This window comes from Manis pentadactyla, chromosome 1, assembly GCF_030020395.1.
Source record: "Manis pentadactyla isolate mManPen7 chromosome 1, mManPen7.hap1, whole genome shotgun sequence".
NCBI classification, from domain to species: domain Eukaryota; kingdom Metazoa; phylum Chordata; class Mammalia; order Pholidota; family Manidae; genus Manis; species Manis pentadactyla.
Window position 1 is genome coordinate 205,720,541 of NC_080019.1, and position 14,248 is coordinate 205,734,788.

General features: G+C 50.8%; 1 protein-coding gene across 18 annotated transcripts in view; it reads left to right on the forward strand.

Annotated features, from left to right (window-relative positions):
* ATP2B2 (ATPase plasma membrane Ca2+ transporting 2) overlaps positions 1-14,248 on the forward strand; it is a 353,731-nt gene that overhangs the window by 272,058 nt on the left and 67,425 nt on the right. For all 18 annotated transcript variants that reach the window (XM_057506664.1, XM_057506651.1, XM_057506661.1 and 15 more), the window contains 3 exons: positions 5,636-5,833; positions 11,820-12,077; positions 13,079-13,204. In XM_057506664.1, coding sequence (XP_057362647.1) covers positions 5,636-5,833; positions 11,820-12,077; positions 13,079-13,204 — 582 coding nt within the window. The remainder of the gene's footprint in view (positions 1-5,635; positions 5,834-11,819; positions 12,078-13,078; positions 13,205-14,248) is intronic.

The window sequence follows — 14,248 nt, forward strand, 5'->3', positions numbered from 1 at the left end:
AGCCAAAGTCTCCATTAGGTAACCCCCTGCAAAATGATGGCCCTGGGTAGCACAGAGTAGATATATCTCCTTCTGTGGAACCATTTGCCCCCTCTCCTGAGGGGCAAAGCCAGGGGTGTTCCAGCCACACTGGCTCCTTCCAAGCCCTTTGGGGTTTCTTCTGCCTTCACAGACCTCTCTCCACATCAGCCCTTTCACCTGATTAACCCCCAACCCTTCTGAGCTCACCCAGGTACACTGCCTCCAGGTAACCCTTTCTGGCACCCCTGTCTTCACTGCAGTATCCCCAACATATAAAACAGTATTTGGCTTATAGTAGGTACCTAATAAGTACTTGTTGATTAAATGATCAAGTGAATGATTAGGTGCACACATATAATATGACCCTAACTACTTTCATTACCTTGAGAGGAGCTGGATGAGGTGGGGGTGGAGGGAGCAGGAGGCCTGGGGGAACAAATCAGCTCTCTTTAAATAGGAAGATCCTGAGTCTCTGGGCACCTGGCATCTGGTGACAGGGTCATCCAGCCTCTGCATGCACTCTCCCTTCCCTTCCACCCTAGATCATCCACCTTTAGCTTACCTGTGAAGAAACCCTTCACTCTAAGAAGCCAGACGTGCTTTGCCTTCTCTTCCTGGTCTCCAGCTCTGTGCTCTGGGGCCAGATAAAGTCAAGGCTCTTTCTGCCACCAAATGACTTAAGCTGGTGCTCACTGTCCCCTGAGCTTTCCTTAACAGGAAACATGTTCCCAGTGCCAAGGTTGGGGCCAGTGTTTGGGTCAGAGAGCTCTCAGTCACAGGTTCCAATTCCTGAGGTCTGTGCACATGCCCTGGCTGAGCCAGAATTAGGATTTTGAGGAAGCACCTGAGTTTTTAATGTTTGCCACAAATTTCCATTTTTATAAACACTGTGCAAACCAAACAAGATGCCTCTGATAGCCTGAGGCTGCCATTTGTAACACTCAAGGCTGGGTCAAGGAAAGCATTTCAAGCAGAAGAATGGGGACTGGCGGGGCGAAGACTTAGGGGCTGGGAGAAACCCAGATTGTGTCTAGGACAGCTGGATAGAGATGAACTGTGGGGCAGAGATTCCTCAAATACCAATGACAGCAAACAGCCATTGCAACAAATAAGTCCTACATACCCAAAGTCCCCCCTGGTGCCTTTGGCTTCCTCCTTTTATGTAATTAATAGAACACATACATTCTATTCTAATAGAAGAATTTGAACAAGTGCTAGTGAAGGGACACTTACTGTGCCTTTACAGTTTGCAGAGAACTTTCACACACATTCCTCCGCATGTGGCTCAACACCAAGAGGGTTACTTGCTCCTATTTTATTGGTAAGAAAACTGAGTCTCCAAAGAATGAAGTAACTGGCTCAAGTTCATCCATAACCCTGACTCCTTACCCTGTCCTTGCCTCTTGTACAAAAAGAAACTCATGTTTGAAAACCCACAACCCCATGCAGCATCTGACATTAATTGCCAGGCATTTCTGTGTGTCTCAATTTTCAGGGCCTTGCTGGCTTTGTCCAGTGATGTTTGATATAGTATATTAATTTTTTATATGCTAAGTGGTGAGATGCTCTTTAATCTAAATTGCCTCTCTAACACCATTTGTCTCTCACACCAGCCTCTGTTGTTTCTGCTCACCAAAACAGACATGTTCATTTTTAGCCAGAAGGCAGGGAGATTTCCTGGGAAGGGTGTGATAGGTGGATTGGACCAGGTGGGTTGTCCCAGTGTAGGTCTTCAAAACCACTGTCTTTGGATACAAAGTATCAGAGCCACCAGCCCCAGCCTCCAACCAGGACAGTCCTTCATGTCACATGTGGGGAGACTGAGACCCAGAGAGGAGAAGTGGCTTATGTACAGTTACATGGCCCTTCTGTTGTGCCTGTCCTCACATTGACTGCTCACTTCCCCATCTCATTGATTCCACCTGTCCAAAGTCTTCCTCCTCCAGGAGGTCGTGATTGATCACCCCAGCCGCCTAGCACTGGACAATAATAACACAATACCCTCACCTGGTGCCAGGTACAGCGGTCTGTGCCTTACACGATACATCCTGCTGAAGCCCATTTCAATCCTGTGAAGTAGGCCCTGCTGTTACCCACATTTTACAAATGGGGAAACTGAGGCACTGAGAGGTTAAAGTCACTTACCCAGAGTCATTCAGAGCTAGGATTTGAACCCATGACATCTGAGTTCTTGGGGATTGATATCCCCAACTCCAGCTCAGCCCACCACCCTGAAAGGAAGAGAGAGGATGAGATGTTGTGGCCACCTTCTGCCATCTCAGCCACCCCGTCTGAGCTTCCACACCAGAGGTTTCCATCTTGGGCTTATATACTATTGTGTTGACTGTTGTGGAACCTGCCTAGCAGTTTCTATCATGGGAAAAGCCCTAGCAGAATGCACAGATATTTTTATTCTGTGAGCTATTATTTCTGAAAAAGAGAGGGAACCTCATAAACCTGTGAGGAGCAGGGCAGGGCCTGGTGCTGGGCAGAGAGCAGCTCAGGAAAGAGGAGAAAGGACAAAGAAGCTGTTCTCTTGCCCCCCCCCTTTTAAACCTCTGACTTAGTTTACCCCAACCCATAGCCTTGGGGATCTCCAACTAGCAACCTGGAGGCTGAATCTAGCTCACAGATATGTTGTATTTGGCCCTGGAATGTTTTTAATGGGGAGATCTTATATCAAATTCTAGGTACCCAGCTTCTCTTAAAGAACTGGAAGATCTGCTAGTATCCTGGGCCCATGGTCTCCCACGGATGCTAAAAAATAGCTGTCCCATTTAGAAGGGCTGAGATTCTTTACTTTGCCCCAGCCCCCACCACTCCCTGTTGCCTCCCACCCCTTACTTCACTCATTCACAAAACCTGCACAGCCCTGCAGCTATTCAAATTTGCAACCTCTGCCATGTGCTCTGCCTCAGGACTCAGACTCCCCAATGCCAGGCCTGTGAATCCCCAGATGACAGAACTCCTGAGCCATGGCCAGATCCCAGAACTCGAGAACACCCACATTTTCATCTGGTCACACCATGGACTCCAGAACATTTGAATCATAGGCCCTCAGAAGATTCAGAGACTCACCTTTCTCTGAATCAGTCAGGAGGAGCCCAGGAGATGGGCTGGCCCTACCTTTGCTAAGCTTCCTCTTAGTGAAACCCTTTATTTACAGCAAACCTTAGGAGGTGCCCAAAAAGGTGAACAGACCCCACCAGGACCACTTCAGGGCCTGCAGACCTTCAAACCCCTGGGATCCTCAGGGACCATCCATCCCATCAAACTCCTCTATTATCAAGATGGTGAAACTGAGGCTGGGATCACAATGGAGGCCCGAGGAACATGGGCTGTTTGAAAGAGTAGATGAATGAGCCAGTGAACAACAGACTTAGAATCCTAGAACCGTATGTTATTAGACCACTAGACCCCCAAAACTAACAGCATAATGTTCCAGTGCTCCAGCCCCCACATGCTAGTGGTGCTGTTCTGGGGATCCCCCAGATTCCCCATTCTCAGGAGTGAACAAAGGCCAGAGGTCCAAGGAGGGATGTTCCCCACTCCCTCCCTCTATGCCCACCCCAGCTGTTCCTCATTAAGCCCCAGGAGAGCCAGAGTTGGGCTGACCTCAGGGACAGAACTGACATGCTCACCTGCAAGGGCCCATTTGTGCTGAGTTCCACACGACACCCCAGGCCACCCACTCCAGGCCATGCTCACAACACCTGGACAGGTAGCCTGTGTTCAGTGGGTGGGAGGATCTGAGATGATTGGTGGCCTCAGTGCCTGGCCCTGAGGGACAAGAATGAGACCAGTTTTTGTCCTCAAGGTACCAAGGCCCAGATGGGTTGCAGGTCCAGCAAGCAAAGAAGCCCTGTGTGGTGAAGGCTGTCTCAACGTAAGGGCAGGGGGCTGCTGTCTGCGTGGGGTGGAGGGGAAGGCTCCTCACAGAGGCACCCAGAGAATGGGCTCACCAGTGTGGATGGGGGGAAAGGTTCTTCCTTGCCTATCAAACAACAGGAACAAGGCAGGAAGTGTGCCAGGGTGCTCATTACAGAAAAACCCAATGACAAACCAATGACTTGGGGTGGCACAGGGTCTCCCTCACTGAAGAAGGGAAAGAAGGGAGGGGAAGCTCTGGTGTCCAAAGGGGCCAGTACATAATGAGGCCGGCCTTGGTCACACACCAGACAGAGAGTTCTGCCCTGGGGGAATTCTACCTGGGAGGTTTCTCTTTCAGGTCCTCCACACCTTGGTGCAAATTAGATTGGGAGGGGACTTACACACAGGGGAACAGACCGGAGAAGAGGGAAGTGGAGGGGCACCCTGAGCAAATGTGTGGTGGGAGGAACACACAGGCCATGCTGGGAAAAGACTGGCCTGGTTTGGCAGGGGTGGAACCAGATAGTGAAAATGTGGCTGCAAACAAATGTAGCTTGGGAGTCAAATCAATAGGCCAGAGATCCAGACTGAGAAACATGGACTTTATTCTGAAAGTAATGAGCCTCTGAAGGAGAATGAGGGTCATATTGGTGAGTCTGGAAGAATTTCTGGGGGTAAAGAAACGGTGAGTTGGAAGTGGGCCCACATGAGGACCGCACTCACTGCCCTGGTCCATGAGACAGGCTGTAACCGCCGGCATGGCTTGAGTGTCTGCCACAAAGCTGGCACCCTGTCAGCACAAGGCATAGTCTGCTGGGAGGTCAGCTTGTTCTCTGCTCCATCCGAGTGTCTGAAGCAGTGCCCGGCACCAGTGGGTGCTCAGCAAACACGTGCTGACAACCCAAGATGCTCACAACACCCCTGGTTTAAGTATAATTGCCATCCCCATTACAGAGGAGACACTGAGGCTCAGAGAGCAAGGGGTACAGGCTGGGATTCAACCCCAGGCAGAGGTCTCCAAGTCTGGGTTCAACACGGAGGGCGAGCAGACATGCAAAGCTGGAGCAAGTGTGTGGGAGCACTGGTGTGTATTCACCTCCTGGGGCTGCCGTAATGGGAGGCCACAGAGAGAGGGCTTCAAGCAAGAGAAATCTGTTTTCTCACAGTTCTGGGGGCCATAAGCCGAAAGTCCAGCTTCAGCAGGGCCATGCTCCCTTTAAAGGCTCTGGGGACACTACCTTTCTTGCCTCTTCCAGCGTCCTTGTGGCTCTAGCTGTCCCTGTCCCTTGGCTTCCACTGCGTCACTCCGGTCTCTGCCTCTGACTCCACATGGCCTTCTTCCTTCTGTGTCTGGCCTGCTCTCTTACTGTCTCTCTTACGGATGCTTGTCCTTGGTTTATGGCCCATCGGGATAATCCAGAGTGACTCACCTCAAGATCCTTAACTTAAGTACATCTGCAAAGACCATCTCCCCGAAAAGGTCACATTCACAGGTTCCGAGAATTAGGATATGGACATATCACTTTGGAGGGCCACTTTCACCCCACACACGGCATCTCTGGCATCTCACAGGAGCCCACTCAGCATTGGGCCCTGGGCTTCTGGCTGGGCCTGTGAGTTTCCTGCTTGGTTTTTGCCCCTCTCGGCCCTCCGCCATGGCACTGGCGCCACTCAGAAGTATTTCCTGGAATGCGTGTGTCTCTCCCAGGCCCCCCAGTCCAACCCTTCTGCACCCTGTCCACAGGTTTGCCAGGCACCGCACCAGACCTGGAAAAGAGAAAGCAGATTTTTGGGCAAAACTTTATACCTCCAAAGAAGCCAAAAACCTTCCTGCAGCTGGTGTGGGAAGCACTGCAAGACGTGACACTGATCATCCTGGAAATCGCGGCCATCATCTCCCTGGGGCTCTCCTTCTACCACCCGCCTGGGGAGAGTAATGAAGGTAAGAGGGGGCTGCCAAGCCCCACTCCCCACCCGGCAACAGGCGGGGCTCACAGCCACGACTCCCTGCAGGTGAAGAAGCCAAGGCCAAGGGCAGGTGGGCCACGCCCCAAGCCACCTACCCCCAGTCTTTCCATGTGTGAAATGCACAGGTTGGACCAACAGTAGAAATAATTAGAGTGAGCGTTTATTGAGCTCTTACAGTGCACTGTGTTCTGGGCTGAGCTGTCCTCCTGCCAACCCCATGAGGTAGGGGTCATGGTTGTGCCCATTTTAGAGATAAGGAAACCAAGGTGCAGAGAAGACCATTCACTTGCCCGAGGTCACTGCGTGGGTGCAGGGTCTGCTGCCACCATGGATGTGGCTGCCCCAGGCTTCCTTCTCTGCACCTTCCTCTTGGACTTCATCCTAGGGGCTCTGTGCAAGAGGGGCTGTCAGTCCCTGTGACCCTCCTCCCCTTTCACGTCCCTGTCCCAGGGTTGGTTCAGTGTAATGTACACATTTGTGGGGGTGATGCTCAGTGTTTTCCCACGGGAGGTATCTGTCTTGAGAAGGCACCCCAAAATTTGTCCCCAGGTTCTGAATGGGGACACTGTCCATGGGCTGAGAGCACTGTCCCACACACCCAGGGAAGGTTCTGGAGCAAACCCACTCTTCTGAAAGTCAGGACTTAGGACTCCTGATGGAAAATCTTGACCCCCCCCCTCATCCTTTCATTCCAGAAACTAAGTGCCTGCCAAGGGCAAGGGCTTCACCCACTCCATGACTGCTTTCCTTTATGAGAGCAAAGTTTTCTAAACACTTATCGCATGATGTATAGCTAGATGGATGGGGGGGTGGGTAGATAGATATACACACACATACTGTGGGATATATAACATCAGAAGAGATATGTTGTTTGATTTTTAAAATCTTATTCTTCATTTTATTAATTGTGATTAGACATTTCCCAATGAATGTGCTACATAAATACATGAACCTACTATGTTCAGTTTTTCAGGCAAGCAAATAAAAACTGAAAGCATATAAGAAATACCTATTACAGACCTCATTTTCCCCAGAGGAGGTAGTCTCTGAGACTCCTTGAACATCTGTCCCCCACCACCTCCCAAGCCAGAGTTGCCTGAGAAACTGAATAACCAAGTCTACTGGCCAACTACCTCAGTTTTATACATAATATCACAAAGTTGATTTTTTTCTGCATGAGCTCCTTCCAAAGAGAGTTAAGATGCAAGAAGGATACATCTCACAAGATGAGGTCTAATAGAAGACCAGACAGGAAAGGAATGGAAGCAAATAAATCAACTATATTTGCTACCATGATTGAGATTTAAATTTGACTTTGAGCTCCCTGGCCGCCAGGACAGAAACAGAATTAGGATGAGTTACACAGCTCAACTTATCAACCAGGAGGAAAACCAGTTCTTTAAGAAGATAGCATGTCCTGAGATGAATTCTCACATGACATTATAAGAGATGCAAGAGAAGTTTTAGAAAACATGTGGAACATCATACATGGCCACTTTAGTGAGCCTTGCAGAAAGCTAAGGGTGTGACACAGAAGCATAATAATAGTGATAATCCTTACTATTTGTACAACCACCACTGGCTGGAAGCTTCTGTGGTAGTTCATTTGATCCTCTCTCGGTCCTCACAGTAACCCTGTGGGGAGGCACTGCCATCACCCAGGAAACAAGCCCTTGAGATAATAAATGACTTGAGAGGTCGCACTCTAAGAAGCAGCATGACCATGACTCAGACTAGGACTTCTTGGCTTCTGAACTCTCCCTTGCTCCTATCTCTTGGCTGCATGTCCTCAGAAAGGGGTGGGGTTGAATCAGTGCCACCTGGGTAAGTGGCCTTATGTGACCTAATTTTATGCAAACTTACCATTCAGAGGGTACATGGGAGTGGTGCGGGAGAGGGGTGCAGTGGTAGCACAAATCGAGCTCCTAGTGTGTGCCAGGAGGGGCCTCCCCATCAACAGCCCTCCAGACAGATGGCTGCCATCACTTCCATCTTAGAAAGCTGGAAACCAAGGCCCAGAGAGGGAAAGGATTTGCCTAAGGTCACACAGTTTATAGTGATAGGGCTGGATTTTAAACCTAAGTCTTATGATTCTTTCCACCACCTCTCCCTGCCTCAATCTGAGACACTCACTCAGGCCTTGCTCTGAGTCAACCAGGGTAGCTGCATATACTTCAGCCCCACACGGTGAAGTTCCTGCACTTTGTGGCTATGCTCCCCCCAACACCCAGGCCCCACCCTGAGCTCTGAACTCTGGACCTCTCATGTAGCCAGGCCACCCTCTGTCAGGTCACTCAGGCTTCATCAGTCATATATAAAACGATGCTGGTGATAGACTAACAGGCTATAGAGTGTCTTGCAGATCCCACAGCCCTTCGCTGTTTACTTTCTTGGCTCAGATACCTCCAAACACTTGTCAGAGGTCACACAGCATGTTTGTGGCAGGGCCGTGATTGGCACACCCCCTGCTCCAAACTCCCTGCCTATAACAGCTGCCCTAATGCCAGGTATCAGCAGAGTGACAGGCACATAGTAGGTGCTTAGAAAATGTTTGCAGCTCTTCCAGTTTTGAGAGCCCTTATTTGATGCCAGGCCCTGGTAACCATCTAGGAAGTAGCTTCCACATTTTACTGATGTACGTGTAGAGAAGGCCCAGAGAGGCCAAACAGGTTCCCCAAGGTCACACTGACAGTGAGAGGCCTCACCCTAAAAAACCCAGGTCCAGCGAGAGCAGCTCTAGGTCCCCCAGACCCTGTGGTGACCATCTCTAGAACTTGTCCCTGCCCCAGTCTGAGAGGCTGCAGAGGAGAATTCAGCAGGGCCTGCCCACTCCCCTCTTCCTTCTTCTTCTTCTTCTCTTCCCCCAGTTGCACCAATTGCAGCAGTAGTTGTGCCCAGGGTTCGGTAGCTACTAGCCAGAGGCCTAGCCCAGCAGTTCATGCTCCCACTTTCTGGCCACCCCAAGGCACCATGTGACCATCACACAGTTCTCAGAAGGAAATAAAAACTAATGGGCTTTTGCTGGCTGAGTGCCCTCAAAGGCCCAGAGGGATCCTTGGTGTTGAATCAGCAAAGGCACCAGGCAGGGCTGAGAGTCAAGAGACCAGGGTAGAAATCCCACTCAGCCACATGCCTTTGGCTTCCAGAAGCCAGTCCAAGGAGTGTAGTTCATGAAAAGAGAGAAAGGACCCAAGTTTATCATGTACCCACTATACACCAGGTCCTCACTAGGCCCTAAGCTCACAAAGTCCATAAAATCATCCCATATTACATCTATCCGAACTGAGGCTCAGAGAGGATAAGTCACTCACCCAAGGTCACACAGCAGAGCCTGGATTTGAAGTCAGGTTCAATTCCAGAACTCAAAGGCTTTCTATTGTCCTAGGCTATCTCTAAGAATCCTTAATGTTCCAGTAACTAGTCTGGTAGGGAGCCCACTGATGAAGCACACAACAGGGAAAGACCTGCCTTCCGTGTACAGAACACGTAGCAGGGCAGAGATGACAGCGTCCTGTAAAGCAAAGCACTAGGGCTTTGTACCTCGAGTCACTTCCCTGGGGAGCAAAAGCATGCATTTCTGTATACTGGGCATCTGTGTAGCAAGGTTCATGTGCATTTGCCAGTCTTTGGGGTCTCTACTGTGTCATTCACGGAGGTAGAGAAGCACCCATGCTCCCCTCCTCCTCATGTCATGTGGTGTTGAAGTCCAGCTGGCTCCCTCTGTAACGTGGGGCCCAAGCCTGCCCTGAAGGCTTGGAATTCAAAGGCAGAAGTGCAAACACACCCTGGACAAGAAGCAGCGGCATTCCCTGAGTGTGCTTGTGCTCCCTGCAGCGAGCGAGTGCTTCGCATAAAGGCTCTCCCTCAGTCCTCTTGGCCACCTGTGAGGGAGTGCCTGTCATTGCCCCCATTTTGTGGATGAGAAAACTGAGGCACAGTCGTTAAGTGGCTAGCTCCTGGGGACACAGCAATTAAGTAACACAGCTAGGATTCAGACTCAGTGCTGACCCAATGCCAGTTATCATTAGCACAGTTAGGATTATCATGACCACCAAAGGCTGGTCCAGTTAAACCGTTTAAAATTATTAGAAACATCTGAAATTCCCAAAGGTAAAAATAAGTGACATTGAGAACCTCATGGGACAATGCAGTGTACTAGCCTTCAGGGAGCAGCTGGTTCAGTAAAAGGTGGAATTTTCCAGCGACACGCTGCTGGGGTTCCATACCATCCCGAGTTTGAGCCCACCAGCTGAACCTCGACCTTCCCAGGAACCAGAAAACATTCCCTGGTACCACTTGGCCCTCTTATCATGTTGCTTCTGACCCCTGGCTTCCCAGAAACTCCTGCTGAGATCTCTTGAAACTGCTGTTCTCTCTTCTTTGGACCAACTTGGACTTCTAGATGGTTGACCATGGGTCTTTGGCAACATGAGGCCAGCACATGTCAGAGGGGGTCCATTGGGCCCAGGGGCAGTGGACAGGCCAGTTCCAGTGTCAGACTCCAGGCCTGGACTCAAACTCCAGATCTTCCGTGTGACCCCAGGTGAGATGCCACCCCTCTCTGAGCCGTTTCCCTTCTCTCAGCCAGCTTGAGAATTAAAGTGAATGTTTGGCACACGTATGGGATGAATGGCCCAGTCCCCTGTCTAGCCTCTGTAGAAGGGAACATCTCTGAGGTTTCCGGAGATGGATGGTTAGATCCTGCTGAGGGTCATGTCCCACGGAGAGGGCCATTCACCACTTCCCAGTGGAAAAAAAGGGCCTGGGCTAGTCCTGGCTATAGCACTCACCTTGGCTATGCCACCTCACCTCTCTGAGTCTGTTTCCTCACCTGTTAATGGGGGTAAAAACTCTATTCTCTATTCTCTGGGTCCTGTGCAGATGTAAGAAATAGGATGTGTGGAGGGGTGTGGAAAGGCCCCAGGGCTCAGCACCAATAGGCAGTAATGGCCTTTGAATCTGATGTATCTGGTACTTTTCTTTTTCTGTCACATGATGGTCCTGGCAGGCCTCAAGCAGTTTGGGGACCTAGACTGGGAGGTTCAATGGTGCAGGGGTGTGAGATGCAGGGTCACAAGAGGTCAGAGAAAGGGACTACAGCTCAGGGTGGGGGTGTCCTAGGCTGAGTAAGAGCATCCTGTGTGCTGAGCATGGGCCAGAGTTTTCACCTTCCTTTCCTTGAGCCTGGAAGGTGGTCACAGTGACCCCCATTGGCAGATGAGGATGTTGCAGCTCAGGGAGGGCTGTGAGTCAGCCAGGATCAGGCAGGGGCAGTGGTGGCATTAGGACCAGTTCCTTGGAGGGCAGGTCCAGAGCTGCAGTTCCTGCCCTCCAGCTGCTGCCTGGAGACCTGCCTCATGACTGTTGGAAGAATGGAGGGAAAAGCCATCAGCAAAACTGCACTTTGGACCCTAAAGCACATGCAGTACTGATTGTCTTCATTCTGTTACCTCCTCGCTTTTTCTCTCTTCTTATGAACCAGGCCTCTCCTCTGTGCCACGTCTGTGCTAGAGACACCATGGACCTCTTCACTGAATTTCAGTCCTCACAATAGGTTCCAGAAATAAAGAATATTCATCCCATTTTACAGATGAGAAAACTAGTGTTCAAAGAGGTGAAGTCACTTACAGCTAGAACAAAGGCAGGAAACCAAAGTGACTAACTGGTGGGCTCTGAAGGCAGACACCCTAGCTTCCACTTGCCCTTCCTAGCTTGGGCAAATCATGTGGCCTGTTCTGAGGAGCCTCAGTCTCCACACCTGTGAAACGTGTACTCTGAGTGCCCACATATCCATGTGAAGCTCTTTACAGAGGGCTAGGCACCCAGACACACTGAATAAATTGGATTGTGGTCATCTGATCATCAGCATTTTTCACTTGGCCAAGCTGGGATTTAAATCAGGTCCCTCCTACCTGGCTGACCCCATCCCCATCCCACCTGCTTCTTTCTGCTCTCTGCAGGATGTGCGACAGCCCAGGGTGGGGCAGAGGATGAAGGAGAGGCAGAGGCAGGCTGGATCGAGGGGGCTGCCATCCTCCTCTCGGTCATCTGCGTGGTCCTGGTCACAGCCTTCAATGACTGGAGCAAAGAGAAACAGTTCCGGGGCCTGCAGAGCCGCATCGAACAGGAGCAGAAGTTTACCGTGGTCCGGGCTGGCCAGGTGGTCCAGATCCCTGTGGCCGAGATTGTGGTTGGGGACATTGCCCAGGTCAAATATGGTAAGTGTCCCAGCCACAGAACCAGGTGTTAGAGCTGGAGTCTGGGCAGAGGTGGGACAGGCCAGGCAGACCTAGAAAGGCTGGCCCAGGGAAGGGAGTGGGTTCCTGAAGGCTGATCCCAAGGATCCTGAGTCTGAGATCCTTTGGGAAGTAGAAGGCTACTTCCTGGAGAAGGTAAGATTCCAGAATCCATTTAAATCAGAAATGACAAATATATGACACGTGTCATCACTCTCAGAACTTCTACCCATACCAGACATTACTAATCAATCACATGTCAGAGCTTAGATACAGCCTCAGAAGGCCTCTCAACAAAACACTCCAAGGACCACTAACCCCCAGAGTGGGTTTAGGAGATCAAACCCATTTCCCATCTATGATTTGGCTGTTGATAGATGGTTTGGGGGCCAGAGAAGGTGTTACAGGGAATGGACGTGGATAAGTGGACATTCTAGGTCTATGATACTGCCGTGGAGAAAGATGTCAGGCACCAAAGGGGGTTTAGTGTAGATATGTCTTTAGTAAGAGGAGGCAGAAGATGGGAAAGAGATTGGAGTGTCCTTCTTTGCTCACCCCTAGGGGCTCGGTTTCCTCTAATAATGTACCTGTCTTCGGGTCTCCTCACCCTAGCCAAGACAGGCTAGCCCATTATAAAAGAATTTCCTCAAACCATGTTGAGACCGGAGAAGAATGAATCATTGAGGAATCTGGGCCCCAAATCCACACCAGGCCAAGAGAAGTACTTTATAAACTGAATGAAGTACATTCCCACTCAAGCCAGGATTGTTGTTGGGTCAAGCTCAGGCTTTCTGGCCTTGCACCATTCACCTGGGCCCCAGTCTTCACCTGCCTGTTGGCCTGTGATGGGCACTATCTTGGTTCCTGGGAGCTCTAGGCAGCCGTCCCCAGTGGTGAGCCTTCCCTTGCAGTCACACTGTTGAGGAATGTTCCAGCCTCTCCAGCTACCCAAGACCCTGCTGACTCCCTTGCCCTTCCATCAGGTGACCTCCTCCCTGCCGACGGCCTCTTCATCCAGGGCAATGACCTCAAGATCGATGAAAGCTCCCTGACGGGGGAGTCTGACCAAGTGCGCAAGTCCGTGGACAAGGACCCCATGCTGCTGTCAGGTGAGATGTGGCCCAGTGGTGGGTCCATTCCCACTGCCCGTTCCTGCCCCTGTGGCGAGGGGACACCTGTGTCCCATTCAAGAGGCTGGAGGGCTGAGACTTTGGTCCTTGGCTCCAAATCCCTGACTGGCCCAGACCCAAATGAGAACGCCTTCCCTTTTCCCCAAAAAACACACACTGAGCCTACTGCTTACCCAGCACTGCTGAGTGGGTAAAATTTTAAAAAAATCCTTGCCTTCATGGAATTTACCTTCTCCTGACTTGGTTTCCTGAGCAATTGCACGCTGAAGCCTGTTCTCATCAGGGACCAGAAAGGATCAGTCAGGTGACAAGCCTTTTGGATACCTGCTGTGTGCCAGGCACTGGGCTGGGTGCTGGGGATACAGCAGTGCATGAGACAGATGAGGCACAGCCCTGAGGAGCTTGTGGTGTAGTGAGGAGAAGCAGACAATGCAGAAATTCCAGAGGGTAACAGTGTGTGATGAAAATGAAGCAGGATGATGGAAGGCAGGTGATTGGGGAGGTCAGGGAGGCCATGTGTGGGCTGAGGTGTGCATGATGAGAAGGAGCTGGTCTTGTGACTTTTTGGGGGAAATATATACCAGACAGAGGGAACAGCAAGTGCAAAGGCCCTGAGGCAGGAGGATTGTGCACAAGAAGGAGAGAGTGGAGGGCCCAGATGTCAGGCCTCGTGGGCCATAGGCAGGAGTTTGGAAATTTTCTAAGTGTAATGAGGATTCTCTGGAATAGTTTTAAGCAGTGAGCTGATTACATTTACATTTTAAAAATCTCATTCTGGCTGCTACAGAGGGCAAAAGAGGAGGTGGGGGGACCCTGCAGGGGTGAGGCACCAGCCACATGAGAAAACCCCCACTAAAGACATCAAAAGGCCTCATTGTCCAGCAGTGCTCTGGGAACCCCTGCCCTAGATTCAGACCTTCCCCTTGGCCTTGAGAGCCCCCTGCCCGATTAGCCTAGAAACAGCAAAGTCCACAGTAGAGGAGTGAGGAAGCTGTGAGAAAGGCAAGAGGGGAACAGACAGAC